The sequence below is a fragment of the Typopeltis vanoorti genome, chromosome 5, assembly GCF_054136105.1.
Source record: "Typopeltis vanoorti isolate ZY-2024b chromosome 5, IOZ_Tvanoo_1.0, whole genome shotgun sequence".
Classification (NCBI taxonomy): domain Eukaryota; kingdom Metazoa; phylum Arthropoda; class Arachnida; order Uropygi; family Thelyphonidae; genus Typopeltis; species Typopeltis vanoorti.
In genome coordinates this window covers 35,535,161-35,555,592 of record NC_143553.1, presented here as the reverse complement: position 1 = coordinate 35,555,592, position 20,432 = coordinate 35,535,161, and the positions used below count along the sequence as shown (strand labels likewise).

The window sequence follows — 20,432 nt, the reverse complement described above, 5'->3', positions numbered from 1 at the left end:
GAACAGAGTGGTAACAGCTGTGATATATGGAGACTTGATCCGTGGAGTGCAAGATAGGATGCCAGAGGAGTGTTTGCCTGGTAGAGTGTGGCTATGTCAGTTAAGCGGGGCGAATGGGTGGATGAGATGATTGTGATGGATGGTGGGCACGAATGACTTGAGAGACAATGTAAATACTTTGTCAATTCTTGTGGGAATGGGTGCTTGGGGAAAGGGGGATGACATCAAGTAACACTGAGTCAAGTGGGTTCTGGAGGAGATAATGATAGGTATGGAAGCAGTGACATTTTAAATGCTTTATACATATGGTGTGAGGTAGGCAAGACAGGATATTTGGAGGGTGTTGCTACAAGCCAAGGAGCACAGAGGATGGGGAGCAAGAGATGTTAGGCAGTTGAACTTGGCAAGTGCAAGAAGAATGATTGTTATGGGAGATTTTAACTACAGCAGTATAAGCTGGAAAGAGGAAATACCAGGAGTATCTGGAATAAAGGTGATAAATTGATTGCACTGATAGCATCAGCCTGGCCAAAGATTATTGGGATCTCTGAGACGCGGTTGATGGAAGATGATATAATAACAGGAATAGAAATAGCACAGTACAGCATTTTTTGGCAGGATAGGAAGGGAAAACGTGGTGGTGGAGTACTGCTTATGATAAGTGATGACTTATGTACTGTAAGAGCAGAGGCTTTGGAAGACAGTGACACAAATGGTTTTGAAAGCATATGGTGTGAGGTAGAGATGGGCAAGACAGGTTATTTGGTGGGGTGTTGCTACAAGTCAAGGAGCATAGAGGGTGGAGGGCAGGAGATGTTTAGGCAGTTGAGCTTGGCAAGTGCAAGAAGAATGATTGTTATGGGAGATTTTAATTACAGCATTATAAGCTGCGAAGAGGGAAAATGCATGTAGCAATAACAGGATGGAATTTTTAGAATTCTTGAGGAACAAATGTCTTAGGCAACATGTAATAGAGGGAACAAGAGGTTCAAGGTTTTGGATTTGGTCATAGCATCAGAAGAGCTGATAATAGCTGAGATGACATCCCCCCCCCCCCAGTTGGAGAGAGAGTGACCATGTGGTTTTGACTTGGAAGATGAATGGACATGCAGGAGTATCAAAGAAAAGATAATGTATGTGGAATTATAAGGCAGGTGATTATAATAGTCTTAGATATCAACTTGGGACAGTTTCATAGAGGGAAGATTGGAAGGGCGAGATATCATTAGTGCTTGGGAAATTGTGAAGGAATATTTGTTAGCACCAATAGTAAGCTGTATTTCATGAGTGAAGAAGAGAACACAATTTGGTGTAAAGTGGATGACAAACAATATCAAACAGCAACTGCAGTTGAAAAAGAGATTATGGAAGAGATATAAGGAGATGGGTGGAGAGCAGATGCATGAGGAATATAAGACTCAGGCCAGGAGAGTGACTAGTATGGTGAGGAAGGCAAAACTGGAATATGAGAAGAAATTGGCATTCAGATCCAAAGAAAATCCTAGGAAATTTTTAGCTATGTAGCCAGTAGGAGGAGAAATGATTGTGGAAGAATGACATTATGGGATAAAAATGGGAATAGAGAGACTGATGCAGAGGACATAGTGGAGTTGTTCAATGAACACTTTATTGGAGTATTTCATCCTGGAGAAATAGGTTTTAATACTAGAGGGATAGGGCAAGTTCGAGGTTTAGAGGTGCAAGAGGAGAGTGTGTTCCAAATACTGAGTACTCTGGATGGTATTTCACCATGGTTTTTGAGAGAATGTGCTAAAGAATTGACAGCTCTGTTGACCTGGCTTTTCAATGAAAGTCTGACTACAGAAAAGGTATCCAGGGAAATGGAAGGAAAGTAAGATAGTGCCATTGCATAAGGGTGGTAGCAGACTGGAAGTGTTAATTATAGGCCAGTTTGCATCATCAGTAGATGTTAAGGTTTTGGAGAAATTAGTGAGGGACCATATACAGCATTGGACAGATGAAAGTAATGTTATCTGTGAGAATCAACATGGATTTGTTAAAGGGTACTTTTGCTTTAGTAATATGATTGCCTTTTATAATAAAGTGACAAGAGCAGTTGTTGAGGGTAAGGCATATACTGCCATTTTTTTGGATTTTGCAAAGGCATTTGATACACATATCGCACATGATACTCTGATACTCTTAAGTTGCAGCACATTGGTTTAGATGTTGGGTTAGTGAACTGGATTTAGGATTGGCTATCTGATTGGTATCAGAGAGTTGTGTATGGTGGGGCAATATCAAGGACATTGGCAGTGGATTGCAAGGAGATTTCAGTTCTTTGCAGATGATGTGAAGCTGGACAGGGTTATTAGTAATAGTGCAGATGTGGCAGCTCTTGAAGAGGATTTGAATAAACTGGCCAGATAGGCAAACGAATGGGGGGGTGTCAATTTAATGCAGCAAAATGTAAAGTCTTGAAGTTTGGGATACATCGATGGGAGGCTGCATACTCAATTGGAAGAGCTCTACTGAAGGAAGTGGGGAAGACGAGAGATCTGGGGGTGATGATTGATAGAAAACTAAAATTCAGGGAGCATATTGCAAAGGTGGGAGAGGATTGTTGCAATACTGAGAAGGAAGCTGACCTACAGAGATAAAAGAGTTATTATTCCATTGTATAGGACTCTGATCATTATTAAAACACTTAAGGAATAGAACAACACAGTTAAGGATATAAATTAAATTAAACTTTAATAAATATTTTCCGATATTTCGGCAGTGTCACATTGCCATCTTCTAAAGGAACTTACAAAAAAAGCACGTGCACGTAGGCACTACAAACACAGTAACTGGGAATGAAGAGATGAAGCTATTGTTCTTCTAAAAGTCCTGATGGTGCCCTCTAGCGGGCTAAGTAGGTGTTCTTGGCCGTTGGGCTGAAGGTCTGTTGATGTAAGCCTCCCAAATTTGGGGCAGTCGCATACAACCAAATTTGTTGAGGTTTGGAGAATTTCTTAGGGCTGAGGCTGATTCCATAAATAGTCTTTCGTATTTGTATTTGCTATGGTGTATTACTGTAGCTTTCTTCCACCGTATTCTGTGGCGTGTATCCAGAGCATGGTCCGCAAGACCAGAATGGCTGTACTTGTGAAACCGGATGTAGTCCTTGTGTTTAGAAATTCTGATATTCGCTGTCCTGCCTGTTTGGCCAAAATAAGACAGATTACAACTGCAAGGGACCTGGTATACACCAGGTAGGTCTAGGGGAAGTGGTTGGTCTTTAGTGGAGTGGATAAGGGATGCCAATTTTCTGTAAGGTTTGTAACAGAAGGTCAGGTCATGCTTTTTTAAGATTTTGGTAATCTTTTCCGAGGTGCCTGGGATGTAGGGAATGGTGATGGATTTAGAGTAATCCTTGTTGTGGAGGGGGGGAGGGGATCTGTGGTTTGTAGGTTCTAATATTTTTTGGACTTTTTTTGGGGGGTAGCCATTGGCTGAGAAAGTGTTGAGGATGTGATTTAATTCAGTGTTTAGGGCCAAGTCGTTTGAACAGATTAGTTTAGCCCTGTTGTATAGTGTTTTCATTACTCCATATTGTTGTGAGGGGGGGGAATTGTTGGTGAATGTATCTGCCTGTATGGGTGATTTTTCTGTAAACTGAGAAAACCAAGGTTCCATTAGGCTGGTGGGTGACTAGTGTGTCTAGGAAAGGGTGGCTGTTTTTTTCCTCTTTTTCCAGGGTGAATTTGATTCTGGGGTGTTGGTTGTTTAAGTGTGTTAAGAATGAGTGAAGTGTTTCAGAGCCATGTGGCCAAATAGCGAACACATCATCAACGTAGCGAAGCCATATGGTTGGTTTTTGTGGGGCAGAGGCTAAGGCTTTTTCTTCAAAGGTCTCCATAAAGAAATTGGCCAAGGGTGGGGAGAGTGGTGAACCCATGGCTGTACCCTCTATTTGTTTGTAGAATTTTCCTTGCCAAAAAAACTCAGCCCATTTCAAAGTCAGCATAGAAAACCTTACACTCCAACATACTGACATAATGGTCAGCTTTGACGTCTCCTCTTTATTCACAAATGTCCCACTCAAGGAAACTCTAGAGCTAATCCAAGCTAAATTTTCTCCCGATATTTCAGCCTTATTTCAGTTCACAATGAACTCAGGCTATTTTGTTTGGCAAGGAAAATTCTACAAACAAATAGAGGAGACAGCCATGGGTTCACCACTCTCCCCACCCTTGGCCAATTTCTTTATGGAGACCTTTGAAGAAAAAGCCTTAGCCTCTGCCCCACAAAAACCAACCATATGGCTTCGCAACGTTGATGATGTGTTCGCTATTTGGCCACATGGCTCTGAAACACTTCTCTCCTTCTTAACACACTTAAACAACCAACACCCCAGAATCAAATTCACCCTGGAAAAAGAGGAAAAAAACAGCCTCTCTTTCCTAGACACACTAGTCACCTGCCAGCCTATTGGAACCTTGGTTTTCTCAGTTTACAGAAAACCCACCCATACAGGCAGATACATTCACTAACAATCCCCCCCCCCACACACACAACAATATGGAGTAGTGAAAACACTATACAACAGGGCTAAACTAATCTGTTCAAACGACTTGGCCCTAAACACTGAACTAAATCACATCCTCAACACTTTCTCAGCCAATGGCTACCCCCCAAAAAAAGTCCAAAAAATATTAGAACCTACAAACCACAGATCCCCTCCCCCCTCCACAACAAGGATTACTCTAAATCCATCACCATTCCCTACATCTGAGGCACCTCGGAAAAGATTACCAAAATCTTAAAAAAGCATGACCTGACCTCCTGTTACAAACCTTACAGAAAATTGGCATCCCTTATCCGCTCCACTAAAGACCAACCACTTCCCCTAGACCTACCTGGTGTATACCAGGTCCCTTGCAGTTGTAATCTGTCTTACTTTGGCCAAACAGGCAGGACAGCGAATATCAGAATTTCTGAACACAAGGACTACATCCGGTTTCACAAGTACAGCCATTCTGGTCTTGTGGACCATGCTCTGGATATACGCCACAGAATACGGTGGAAGAAAGCTACAGTAATACACCGTAGCAAATACAAATACGAAAGACTATTTATGGAATCAGCCTCAGCCCTAAGAAATTCTCCAAACCTCAACAAATTTGGTTGTATGCGACTGCCCCAAATTCGGGAGGCTTACATCAGCAGACTTTCAGCCCAACGGCCAAGAACACCTACTTAGCCTGCTAGAGGGCACCATCAGGACTTTTAGAAGAACAATAGCTTCATCTCTTCATTCCCAGTTACTGTGTTTGTAGTACCTACGTGCAATGCTTTTTTTGTAAGTTCCTTTAGAAGATGGCAATGTGACATTGCCGAAATATCGGAAAATATTTATTAAAGTTTAATTTAATTTATATCCTTAACTACGTTGTTCTATTCCTTAAGTGTTTTAATAATGCATAACCAACATATAAGCCTGTCTACGAGGACTCTGATCAGACAATACTTAGACTATTGTTCTCAAATTTGGTCCCCAGGATTTGAAGGGAGATAAATTAACTGCGGAAAGGGTATACAGAGGCAGATAACAAAAATGGTTGCAGGATTGTACAATGTTAGTTATAAGGATCGGCTGAGGGAATGTGGACTGCAGAGTTTGGTGCATAGAAGAAGGAGAGGTGATATGATTGAGACTTTTAAACTGTTGTGATGCGGTTACAAGGTTGACATTGGGGAGTCCTTTCACTTGGTGGAACAGCGGGAAAGAGTGATAACAAGGGGACATCCCTGGAATTTATGAAAGGAAGCTGTGAGCAAGAGGGTGAGGAGTGGAGGGTGGTTGAATCATGGAATGCATTGCCTGATAGAGTAGTGAGAGCAAGAATGGTCAATGAGTTCAACGAGTGGTATGATAGACTTTGTTTTTCCTAGGAAGCTCCTACCACGATGAGTCTCTTGACTCCATGGAGGCCTCAGTAATAATAGTAATAGATATTTCTCTTGGAGAGTGGTGAATGAATGGATTGGGTTGCCTGTGTCAGTTATGATTGGTCTTTTTCAGGAGTGCTTTGATGCAAAGTTGGATAGAGTAATAATTAATCAGGGTGGTACAGAGAACTTGCAGGATGATTTAAATAGGCTGATTGTTTGGGCAAAACATAATGGATGTCAGTTTAATTTGAAAAAGAACAAAGATATGCATTTTGAAATACAAAGATTACAAGCTGTTTACCACATTAAGGGAAATGTACTCCAAGAAATCGATGAATGCTAGCATCTGGAGATAGTAGTAAATAAAGAGTTGAAGTTTAGAGGACATATTGCTAAAGTCGCTACTATGGCAGCATGGCTTTGTGAAGTGTTGGTCATGCTTCAGTAATGGCAAAAAAAGGGTGGGATATGATAAAAATATTTAAGTTACTTAAAGGATTTTATCGATGCAGGCGAAATGTTTCAACACTTGGCTAGAAGGAGCAGAACAAGAAGTCATCCCTGGAAGTTGGGTAAAAGTTATGAGTGTTTTGCCTGTTAATGGTTTCAAGGAGAGGTACGATAGATATTGTGTTGATAGTTTGGGTCGCCCACTAACAGTATTTGGACTCCATGCAGGTGCCTGTGCAATAATAATAATAATAATCTCTCACTGTAGTTTACAACCTTAAGTGGTTTATATTGTATGCTAATTAAAATTAGGATTAATTTTGACCATTCATACTTAATGAATAGTTTTGTTGCATATGTCATGTATTTAAACCATACCATATATTCTATTTTAAAAAATTTATCCTTTGATTTTTTTTTCAGGAGAAATTCATTTGCAGTACTTCATCTAATGACTCTCTATTTAACCATAATAAATACATAACTGAGAAACTGCAGGTTAGTTAATTTAACTAGTGAGTTCAGTTGGTAATATATTTGTGTGTTATATGTATAGGCGAAGCAAAAATGGCACCTTTTGAATTGTATTATTTTTTGGTTAAACATCCAGATAAGTATCCATTTCAAGTAATCAAACAAACCACAAAGTGTTAATTAATGGATATAGTAATACACATTGAAAATGGTATCAGTTATGTTATACTAGCTACTTAGGTGGTGCCTTTTAGAATTGTCTGTTAATGTTTAATTGCTATTTTGTGTTCTTATACTAACAGTGCCTGCAATCCTTAGCTGAAAATTCTACGGAATAAAGTATTTTACATGAGTTTCCCTCCGGTGTTATAATTGTTATCTATGAACTTCATTTTTAGCATTATGTTTAATCTCATTAATTAGACAAGTTTTGCTTGATATACAAGTGGTGTAACAGTGATTTTTACTTTTCTCCATAACAAGATTTCATCGTGATCTATTCTTGTTAGACCACTATTTACATACCATGGCTTTTAAATTGAATGACAGAAAAATAAAACTTGGGAAAAAACATTGAAATAAGCTTTACTTGGAGTTCTTAACTCTTAAGTATTTCTTAAGTTCTTAAGTACTTAACTGGATCAGATAGGCCATAGGTTTGAATTCCTTCACAGTGTTGTCATTCATAAATAACCTATCAACTTTATAAATTTAGGAAGGTTCTTTCTTTGAATGAGACTACCTTAATCATAATGTGATGGAATGGAGTATCATTGTAACAGTATTGGATATAGTAATTGCATCTATGACTCTGTCTATAAATGAGGAAACTGTTATGCTCCCAGTTAGTGAGAGTGACCATGCAGTTTTCATTTGGAAGGTTAGCCTTGCCGTTACAAACTGTATATGGTAGAGGAATTAGCATGAGAAGTGGTCAAAAAGTGTTTGAAGGAAGCTGTATCTGAACGCATCTTCCAGAGTCAGGAGAATAAATTGCATGGGAATTAATGCATACATACAAATTTAAAGCTTAAAAAAAAAAAAAGATAAATAAAAAATATGATGTTGTGGATCTAACATCATCAGTATAATATAAATTAAAGATTCCAAGAAATTATACTCTAGGTTTAATCCTTCATCCAAGTGTAAACAAACAGTTTGTGAAGTAACTTCATATGCAAACTGTTTGCTTACACCTGGATGAAGGATTAAACCAAGAGTTTGGCATCTTTAATTTATAGCATAACCAAGTAGAAAAACCTTCACCATCATCAGTATAAAATGCAAGCTAGGAGCATAAGAGGTTTACTGAGGCAAAATTGGATTTAGAAAAGAAGTTAGCCAAATAGCCCAAGGTAAATATGAAAAAATTTGCACTATGTGGAAAATACAATAAAGAATTATTGTGAAGAATAACCTTACTTTGGTAAATGCAAAGTGTTGAAAATGCACTAGAAATATTTATTACTATACTCTGCATGGAGTCAGCACACACATCATAGGAGGTTTATTAAATTGACAACATATTTATCATACTAAATCTTAAAATCCTTAACACTCTCTGCATTACATATTCTAGTAATGTGTTCTATTTGCTCACAATTTTCCATGTATAAAATCTATTCATCACACTCCACTTCACCATCATCATCATTAGCAAATTACTGCCATGTACCCACAAGGGATGTATAGGATATGATAGTACTACATGAAAAATTTACATCATTACTAATTTCCTATCTACAATTTTCCTCCAAATCAGTCTGTTACCTGTCAAGACGCCAACATTATCAGATCTTATATTTCTATCTTCTAAGGCACTTTTTACTGTATCAGTCTATCATCTGGGTCTTTTTCCTGCCAACCTGGCAGAAAACACTTGTTTTCTAATCTTTCCTCTCCGATTCTGTTTAAGAGACCATACCATCTGAGATTAGTTCTGCTAATAAATTCCTGGATGCTGACAGTGGCAAGTTCTTTCCTAATATCCTCGTTTTTAATATGACATTGCCATTAATGAAATCTGTTCATACCCCTAATCTTTCTCACGACTCTCATATCTGCAGTCTCTAGTCTTTGATCAAGTGTTTTACTTCTGATCCAGCTTTCAGATCCATAAGTTAAAATTGGTTTGAACACTGTCTTGTATACAGCTAATTTAGTGTTTTGATTAACTTCTCTCTTATTGCATATACATTTATTCATTTGACTTTCTTTCATACCAGCTTTGTTAATTCTCTTGTCTGTTTCCATATTTATTTGCCATCTGCATTAAAGATCGTTCTAAGTAGCTGAAATGTTTTACTTGTTCTGTGTCTTCTCTATTCAAAATGCAGTTGATATTTTTAATGCTTCTGCCTATTTTCATTCTCTTTGTCTTGTTATTGCTGACCTTCATACCATATCCATTACAACAGTTATTCAATTTAGTCAGGGAATCTTGCAGACTTCTAACAGATTTATTTAGAAGTATAATGTTGTCCGCATAAAGCAAAGAGCTGAGATTAACATCTCCAATTTTGATAGCAAGTTTAATACCACTTTCCTTCATAGTGTGATCCATATAGATAATGAATAACAGCGGGAATAATGTACATCCTTGTCTGACATCAGATTTAACATTAAACCATTATTATTATTACTGGTATCTCCATGGAGTCAGTAGACTCATCACAAGAGACCCAAACTAGTAAAACAATATCTGTCATATCTCTTCTTGAATTCATTTACAGACGAAGAGCTCACAACTAAGTCAGGCAATAAATTCTACTCATTCACCACCCTCCAGGCAAAAAACCTTGTTCTCACACCCTTGTTAACCACACTCTTCTTTAATTTCCAGGAATTACCTCTTGTTCTTCCATCACTATCACACAGCTGAAACATTTCCCCTGCATTAATCCTATAAAAACCTTTCAGTAATTTAAATGTTTCTATCATATCCCCTCTTCTCCACCTATCAACCATCCCCTGCAATTCACAAGCTCTCAGTCTATCAATGTAGGGAGCATTTTTCACTCACCAACTTAGTCACTCTTCTCTGAACCCTCTCCACAGCCTTCTCATCTCCAAGGAATTCAGGTGACCAGACCTGAGCACAGTAATCCAAATGTGGAAGTATCAACGCTTTATAAAGGGGAACAATGACCTCTTTATCCCTGGATGTCAGTGTGTTCCTCAACAACCAAGTAATCCTATGTGAAATCTTGGACACCTTAGCAATGTGTCCTCTGAACTTCATCTCCCTATCTACTAACACCCCTAAGTCCCTAGCCTCATCAATCTTTTGGAGTACTGTTCCATCAATGTAGTACACAGCTGGTAATCTTTTAATCCCAAAATGCATGACTTTACACTTTTCCACATTGAACTGACATCCATTACCTTTTGCCCATTCTACCAGCTTATTTAAATCATCCTGCAAACTTTCAACATCAGCTTGATTTTTTATTGCGCTACCCAACTTTCCATCGTCAGCAAACAACTGTATATCTCCCTTTAAGCCATTTCCTATATCATTTATATACAAATTAAACAACAATGGCCCAAGCACAGAGCCCTGAGGCACACCACTGGTCACCTACCTCATCCTGGACTTGGCTCCTCCATACACCATCTACTGGTATCTCTCCCTGAGCCATTCTCCTATCCATATCACCAATTTAGTATCCATTCCCATCTGCTCCAATTTGCGTAACAGTGTTCCATAGGGTATCCTGTCAAAAGCCTTAGCAAAATCCAGAAGTACCACTGTGTAGCCAGTTCCTTTGTCCAACTCAGATGCCATTCTATTATGAAAAGTTAATAGATTGCTAAGGCAGGATCTACCTTTAACAAAACCATGTTGGCCTCTATAGAGTATCATATCCTGATCCACCCATTCTTGAATTTTGTCTTTAACCAACTTTTCCCATACTTTTACCACTACTCCTGAGATGGTGATTGGTCTGTAATTAACTACCACAGTTTTAGAGCCACCCTTATGCAAAGGAACCACTTTGCCTAACTTCCACTCCCTAGCGACCATACCGGAATTCAAACTTAAGTTAAATATCCAAGTAAGAGGGGTTGAAAATTCCTTTGCACATTCACACAACACCCGAGCTGATATTCCATCTAAACCTACAGCAGTGTTTGCATTTAAATGTTGCAATATATTAAATACCTCTGTTTCTTAGCTTCAATTCTCACATTAGTTATTGCTACAAGTACAGAGATATCCTCACTAGATTTTTGAAAAGTGATCACTCAGTAACTTGACTATTACATCTGATTTTGTCACCTCAATACCATCAGTACCCACTAAAGTTATCCTTCCGAAGTCATTCTTCCTTTTACTTGCCACATAGCAGAAGAACTCTTTGGGATTACCCTTGATCTCATTGGCTAAGGTCTTCTCATAATCTGATTTAGCTTTTCTTACTATGCTGATAACTTTCCTAGCTTGAGCCTTGTACTGCTCATGGGTGTCCTGATCGCCTTTCTCCTTGTAAATTCTCCATAACATTTTCTTTTTTTTGCAGATCAAGCTTGATACTACTGCTCATCCATCTAATGCCTGTCTTGTTTGTCTTCCTGACCATGGGGACACAATCTGATATTGCTTTCCTCATATACCTGCTGATTTTATCCCATGCACTGCTAATATCTTTCCCCTGCAATATGTTCTGCCATGGGATGGCTGCAAGCTCACTCCGAAGCTTGTTATAATTGCCTACCCTGTAGTTCCATATATACCCCTTCTTAACAGAAAAATCCACAGATTTTGCAACCTCCCAAGTCAATAACACATGATCGCTTTCACCAATTGGAGGTAACGAGGGCATCTTACTTATGCATATATCCTCTGAACCAATAACCAGGTCCAACACTCTCACACCACGTGTCCCTTCAGTTACGTGCTGTTTCGAGTAATTATCTCGTAGAAGATGTATGAACTCCATTTCCTTTTTGCTACGTGATATTTCCTCCTTCCAGTTGATACCACTATAATTAAAATCCCCCATAATAATCACTAAACCTGCACTCATTGCACTAATTTGCTGATGCATGAATTGAATATCTCCCATTGTACCCCCTGGCCTATAGCGGCATCCAACTGTATATTTGGTTGTGTTGGTCACTATTTCACACTAGACCACCTCAAATGAACTCTCATTCACATGTTTATCATCTTGATATATTACTTTCTTTGGCTGCAACACATCAGCTATCATCAACAGTACTCCTCTCCTTGTTCTATCTTCTTTATCCTCCCTGAAAATACTGTACTCATCACATTCAATTCCTGTGACCTCATCTTCTGCTGACAGCCAAGTTTCACTAATGCCTATAACTTATGGTGAGATTGCACTGACTAATGCCAAAAATTCTTCTCTCTTATTTCGAATGCTTCTTGCATTGGTATACAAAAATTGCAGATTCCCTCTAGTTCTTGTTGGCTTTAGAACTGATATACAAGTCACTAATTTCAGTAGTCCCATGCCGATTTTTATCCCCTCTCTTCTGCAATATATTCTGCGAATAAGGATCAATAAATATACAATCACTGCTAAAGTTTCTCTCTCTTACACTCAATCTTTTCAATATTAGTTTCCCTGCCCAATTACTTCAACTTATTCAGAAAACAGTAACTTCTTCAATCGCTTATGTCCTTCCATGTTCAGATGCAGACCATCTCTAGCATACCTTTTTCCTTCAAACACACTCCAGACATCAACAAATTCCAGACCTCTCTTTTTGCACCTTCTTGCAATCATATTCATTATCATCACTCGTCTACTTAACTCGTAATTGTCAAAATGAGGCAGCACACACACTATCCTCCCATTGACACTTTTCCTCTTCACAATATCTAACAACGTTCTTAAATCTTTTGTTACCCGATTTATACCACCACTCAGGTCATTTGTACCCACCATAACTCTCATCTTGTCTGCATCATGCCCTCTCTTGATTGCTAAAGCCACTCTTTCTATTGTCCCACCAGCCAAGCACTCCTCAGGCATACCACTCTCCATATCCTTAATCATAGAATCACCATATATCTGACCATTCTTAACTTCATTCAAGTCCACACAAGCATCACTCATGGACTCATTTTCTACACTATTCAGCATGACTCTCCCAGTTTCATTACTCAATGTTCTTTTACTTACCCTCACTCTCACGACATCTCGTTTCTTCTAAACCTCTTGTGGTTTTATTTTGTTGACTCCCAATCACTCCCATACTATTTATTACTGCATCATTCACCAAAGACTCACCCATACATAATCCTGTTCTAGTTACTTCAGCTAAAGTAATCTCTATAGTCCTAATTTCTCTGTTTAACACATTAAACTCAGTTTTAACGTCCAGTATCTCCTTACTGAGCACTTCCAATTCCTCATGCAGAAGATGAAGATCATTTTTTATTTTCATGAACTCCCAATGTCAGCTTCCATTCCTAAATGCTCCAGCTTATCCTGACACTTCTTACATATGTCAACATTTTCGTTCTTCTCATTAGCCAGACCAATAACAGATCCTTCACATTCTTCGGCGCATACATGTAGCAGTTTCTGCAACGCATTCATTGCGAAAAATCTATCACCGAGCCAGCCTTTCGTGTAGAAGTAGAAGTCCTGTGTGCCGCTGATGTATGTTTCTTGTTGGACGCCATCTTTACACGTTGAAGTAGTGAAACAAACGGCAGCGAAAACACAGTATATATAACACAGTTCCAAACAATAACACCACTGAATTGTGTTGCACAACTGCAACACAATTTGAGACAAAAAGCCACACTATATTTAAATTTAAAACACATTTTCTAGCCTAACTAAACACGACCACCACATTCACCAAGGACCAAACCATCTTCCTGTACTTCCTTCAATTCTAACTGCTGACTTACAACTCAAATAAAGACTAAGTATTGCTTGATATAATGCCTCATTGACACCATATAACTGTAGAGTTTTGAATTCTCTCTTGGCACCTTGTCATATTCCTTTTCCAGATCTACAAAACTTAAATACAGATTTTTGTTATATTCCCATGATTTCTCACTTGTTTGTCGTTAAACTGAAAGTCTGATCCTGACCGCCTCTATTTGGCCTGAATCCACCTTGTTCTTCACCAAGCTTTAATTCCATAATCCTTCTCAACCGTTTCTCAAGTTTACTTGAGAAACGGTTGAGAAGTGTAATGTAAGAAAGAAGTGTAATGTAAAAACTGAGTGTTCCTGGTAAGAAATGTAAATCTTACCAGGAACACTGAAAATACCTCTGCAATTCTCACATTCAGTTTTATTTCCCTTTTTATATATATGGGTACTATGAGAGCTCTACTCCAATCATCTGGAATTTGTCCCTCTGTCCAGGCCTTCTGAACTATGCAGTGCAGCTGTTGTTAGACTTTCATACCCCCATACTTCAGCATTTGTGGTCGAATATCATCTACTCCTGCCACCTTTCCACATTTCAAGCTTTTGATAGCTTTTTCTACTTCAAGTATGGATATGGATATGGATATTCCTGATTGCATATTTATTGAGTGTTTTTACCCCTGTGGTGTTATCACTGCTTATTTCAGTCAGCAATTTTTCAAAGTAATTACTCCATACATGAAGGATATCTTTTTCACCAGTTTTCGTGTCACCTTTATCATCTTTAATTCCTTTTACGAAACTCTTTCCTCCATTTCTGAGCTTCTTCAACAACCTCCAGAACATCTTGCCACCTTCTTGATATTTATTTTCTATGTTCTTGCCAAAGTTTTCCCATGACTTCTGTTTAGCCATTCTTACACAGTGTTTAGCTTTCTTACATTTGTCTCTGTATTCTCTAAGATCATAAGCTGACTTATTTGTTAGGAACTTTTGATATGCTTTCTTCTTTTCCTTCACAGCTTGTTTAACTTCCTGTGTCCACCGTGGAGTTCTGATTTTTCTATCCTTGCAGACAACCTGATCACATGCCTCTCTACCTGAATCAGTCAGTGTTTTCTTCAGGGCTTGCCACTGAATCTCCAAGGTTTGGTTCCTGTTCTCAAAGTTTTTCATTTTTTCTTATTGTCGACTATGTTATTGTCTATAGTTATGTTTTCTCCCTGGGGCAATCCCCTGCAAGTCACCAGAGTGTGCAGAGGATTTGAAGTTGATAGTGATCACCATTTAATCTTGAGAAGAATAAAAGTTAGATATGTGAAGAGCCAAAGGCTTAAGGCTTCGATTCGGCGACATATAACTTGTTTAAGTTAAGGGATATTACATCCCATATAGTTTCTTAGTCGAATAAGAAACTCAAAGAGTTTTGCCGAATATAGTAGAAACTATATATAAAGTTCGGCGATTCCAAGCGTAAGCAAATACCTGGATACTGCAGCACTGATCCCAAAGGGTAGTGCAAGCTGGGGCAACTCATGGTAGACGTGGAGCAAGCTCCGATCACTATTCTTGATATTTGCCCATAATGAGAACTTAGCTCCTAGGAACTGTATTTTTGTTCACATTATGAGAGAAGGTCACTACCCAGACCTGTTTCGACCTTTATTGAGGTCTCATCAGTGAGTAGCCAGACCTAGTTAATATCAAGTTTGTAGCGAACAGAACTTGTGCCCCTTCTACGAGTATTGCCGTGAGGTGCTCTAATAAATTATTAGATATGTGAAGAGCCAAAGGCTTCAATTCGGCGACATATAACTTGTTTAAGTTAAGGGATATTACATCCCATATAGTTTCTTAGCCGAATAAGAAACTCAAAGAGTTTCATGCCGAATATAGTAGAAACTATATAAAGTTTGGCGATTCCAAGCGTAAGCAAATACCTGGATACTGCAGCACTGATCCCAAAGGGTAGTGCAAGCTGGGGCAACTCGTGGTAGAAGTGGAGCAAGCTCCAATCACTATTCTTGATTTGCCCATAATGTGAACTTAGCTCCTAGGAACTGTATTTTTGTTCACATTATGAGAGAAGGTCACTACCCAGACCGGTTTCGATCTTTATTGAGGTCTCATCAGTGAGTAGCCAGACCTAGTTCACATTATGGGCAAATATCAAGAATAGTGATCGGAGCTTGCTCCAGTTCTACCAGGAGTTGCCCCAGCTTGCACTACCCTTTGGGATCAGTGCTGCAGTATCCAGGTATTTGCTTACGCTTGGAATCGCCGAACTTTATATAGTTTCTACTATATTCGGCATGAAACTCTTTGAGTTTCTTATTCGGCTAAGAAACTATATGGGATGTAATATCCCTTAACTTAAACAAGTTATATGTCGCCGAATTGAAGCCTTTGGCTCTTCACATATCTAATAATTTATTAGAGCACCTCATGGCAATACTCGTAGAAGGGGTACAAGTTCTGTTCACTACAAACTTGTAGCGAACTTTCGACCTTTATGAGACCTCAATAAAGGTCGAAACCGGTCTGGGTAGTGACCTTCTCTCATAATGTGAACAAAAATACAGTTCCTAGGAGCTAAGTTCACATTATGGGCAAATATCAAGAATAGTGATCAGAGCTTGCTCCACTTCTACCACGAGTTGCCCCAGCTTGCACTACCCTTTGGGATCAGTGCTGCAGTATCCAGGTATTTGCTTACGCTTGGAATCGCCGAACTTTATATAGTTTCTACTATATTCGGCAAAACTCTTTGAGTTTCTTATTCGGCTAAGAAACTATATGGGATGTAATATCCCTTAACTTAAACAAGAATAAAAGTTGAGCAGCTATCAGATGTGAATTTGCACACATTTTTATGTTAGAACATGGTGTTAATAATAACCAGCCCATGTCCTGAACAGAAATCCAAGAGGTATTTGCCATTATTATTAGGTTTGCTCATTTCTCCAAATTTTTCCAAAATATTTTTGTATGTCTGACAATCATTTCTTACTCTGCTATTTAGATCGCCAACAAGGACCAACTTTTCCTTTTTCATTGTGTCAGTTGCTTCTCTAAAGCCTCAAAAAATTCCTCCATTTCTACCTTGTAGAACCTTCTGTGGGAATATAGGCACAAATAAGTCTCATTGTCCAGTTCCCCATTCTGATATTTGCCCACACTCTACTTGAGACTACCTGCCATTCAAGAAGATTAGCTCATATTTAGTGCTGAATACTATGGCTACACCTTCTTTTCCTTGATTGTCATTTCCTGAATATATAACATTTTGTATTTATTGCTCAGAACGATCTCACCAGTTTTTGTCTTTTTTGTTTCAGTCACTCCTATTATGTCGATCTGGTACTTATCCAATTCCTCAGCTAGCTCCATTTCTTTGCCATTCAGGCTTCTTATGTCGATAGTACCAATTTTGAACTCTGGTAATGTTGAGTTGGGGTCGTGTTTTAGAATTTCTTTTAGTAGCTGACTTTTCACTGTTTGCCCTGGTTCCCTGGAAAAACAATGTGGGGGCCTTGTTTAACCAGGCGATGCCCCAGCCAACATGAAATTCTGTCATGTTGTACCATCACCATACTCTTACATAAATTCCAGAGATGGCCTCTGGTCTTCTCTTCTCACATTCTACTTTTTTTTTAAAAAAAATCCCCTTTGGATTAATCCAGTAATATTCCCTCACTAACTTAAGTATCTCTCTCATATCAGCTATTTTCCTCCTATCCACCAAACTCTGCAATGCACATTCCTTCAACCTCTTTCCGTAGCCAACATTCCAGAACTCCGATATTGTCAAAGTCACTCATTTCTTGATCCTCTTCAATGTTTCCACATCACATTGAAAAGTAATTGACCAAATCGGAGCACATTAGTCCAAATGTTGCCTGACCAATGCTTTATTCTGTGGCACAACCACATCCTCATCCCTACATGCTAGTATAACAGCAGCAGTATGATGTGCAGTCTTTGTAACACTTGCAATATGCCCTCTAAACATCAGCATGTTGTCATCCATCACTCCCAGTTCTTGAATCTCATCTACTACCTGCATTACAGTGCCATCAATATAGAACACAGCCTTATGTTTCTGCACTCCAAAATGCAACACTTTGTACAATATGTACAATTCCACTCATTTATGCAAGCCAAAAGTCTATTCAAATCTTCCTGAAGGGAATTAATGTCAGCAGTGGTACTTATAATTCTCCCCAACTCTGCATCATCAGCAAAAAAAATTAAGATCCCCAGTCAACCCACATGATATATCATTTATAGACAAGTTAAACATGGGCCCAAGAATGGAATCCTGGGCATGTCACTGATTAACTTCCTCTTTTTGCGACACTGCTCCATCATACACAACTTGCTGGTATCATTCAGAGAGCCAATCTCTGAACCATTTAACCAATATACTCTGCATTCCTCTCTGCAACTTGTACAAAAAACGTATCATGTGGCAATCTATAAAATGCTTTTGCAAAGTCAAAAAATATCACTGCGTATTATTCTCCCTTATCTAACACACTTGTTACATTATCATAAGATACAAGTAAATTGCTAAAACAAGACCTATCCTTTACAGATCAATAATGACCATCATAAAGAATCGGATGTCCATAAATCCAATCTTGTATTTTATTCCTAACCAATCCCTCCAACAGATTGACTGCAACTGTAGTTATACACATTGGTCTATAATTGGATACTTCTCCCCTAGAACCATGCTTGTGGATTGGTACTATTTTACCTTCTTTCCACTCCTTAGGAACCTTACCCACTGCCATAATTTCATTAAATAACTAGGCCAAGGACATAGCTAACCATTGTGCACATTCCTTAAAAATTCATGGTGATATGTCATCCATTCTCACAGTCTTATTAACATATAACCCAATTAACACCTGATACACCTCTGATTCTTTCACTTCCAATTCTCTTGATACTTGTCCCCCTTCTATATATTGCACTGCATCATTTACACCAGTATGATATATAGTGATGAAGTGTTCATTCAATAATTCCATTATATCCTTTGCAGCAGCCACTCTGCTGCCATGACTATCTGCCAGTGTCAACCTGCCATAAATATTCTTTCTCTCGCTTGCCATATACAGGAAGAAGTTCCTTGAATTAACCTTGACTTGAACAGCCAATCTTCCCTCATACCATACATTTTATTTCTTTACCTTGCTTGTCACTTTCTTAGTGTGCACTTTATACTTCTCATGGATCTGATCACTACCAACCATCTTGTACCTCCTCCATAATATTTTCTTTTCTAACACAGCTTGCTTGATTTCATTGTTCATCCATTTCACTCCTGTTCTATTTACTTGTTTAACTATTATGTGCTTGTGTGCAGTTATATATTACTTGTATCAGATACTGCCTTATAAATTCCCATCCACTGTCAACATCTTTTCTGCACAGCTCATCTACCCAATGTATTGATGCTAGTTGACTACAAAGCTTCCCATAATTACTCACCTTGTAATTCCATATAAATTCCTTTTTGGCAGTTTGTTGTTTCACTGCTTTCAAAACAAATACTTTATGATAACTCTAACCAACAGTGTTAATACCTCATTAACAAACTTCATCTTGTGAAGTTATCATCATCATCAAATTCTTGACATGTACCCTCAAAGGGTGTACAGGATATCATGATAGTACTACACGAAAAACTTACATCATTGCAAATTCCTATCAACAATTTTCCTCCAAATCAATCTGTTATCTGTCAAGACTCCAACATTATCAGATCTTATATTTCTGTCTTTTAAGACACTTTTTACTGTATCAATCCACCTATATCTTGATCTTTCTCTGGATCTTTTTTCTGCCAACCTTGCAGAGAACAATTGTTTTATAATCTTTCCTCTCCCATTCTGTTTAAGTGACCATACCACTTGAGATTAGCTCTTCTAACACATTTGTCAATGTTAAGTTCTTTCCTAATATCCTTGTTTTTAATATGTTGTGTTAATATACATGTGAAGTTATTACCAAATCCAAAGCACTGAATCCTTTAGTTGCTTCAGTCACATGCTGCTTAAAATATTTAGCCCTCAGAAATTCAACAAGTTCACTCTCCTTGTTCCCATACATTATATTATCCTTCCAATTTAATGTAATTAAAGTCTCCTATCAGGATCACCTTCTTTTTACATGTCCAGCCAATTTGCCTAAACATTCTACATTCAGTATTTTCTACATTTCCTGGCCTATAACAGCATCCTGTCAGATATACTAGTCTGCTAATTTGAATGTCACCCCACACAGATTCAAAATCTGCATGTGTAATATCAAATTCTATACTATGGACACAGTAGAGTTATTAACAGTATCCTTCCTCCTCTTTTCATCTTCTTATCCTTCCAGAAAATTGTATCTCATTTCATTTCTATTCCTGACAGTAGATCATCCTCAGATAACCAAGTTTCACTTATACTGATTATCTTTGGGCATACTGACTCAATCAATGCAACTAACTCAGTTCTCTTATTTTGAATACTCCCTACATTTATATACAAATATAACAGTCCCCCTTGTCTTTCAGACCATTCTATTAACACCAGCATTCTCTACTCTAGTCTTCAACCTCATATCCTTCTTCCTCCTGCAATATTGAGCGAATTGGCATGGCAGTGGGGATGCCAATTCAATATTACAGAATTTAAGGTTTTGAAATTTGGGAAACAAAGATTTCATGTAGAATTTA

The 20,432-nt window shown here is 38.3% G+C and overlaps 1 protein-coding gene across 1 annotated transcript in view; it reads left to right on the top strand.

Annotated features, from left to right (window-relative positions):
- Positions 1-20,432, top strand: part of LOC150106315 (DNA polymerase lambda-like) — a 152,742-nt gene that overhangs the window by 25,667 nt on the left and 106,643 nt on the right. The window contains exon 2 of the mRNA XM_090392354.1: positions 6,775-6,849. Coding sequence (XP_090248480.1) covers positions 6,775-6,849 — 75 coding nt within the window. The remainder of the gene's footprint in view (positions 1-6,774; positions 6,850-20,432) is intronic.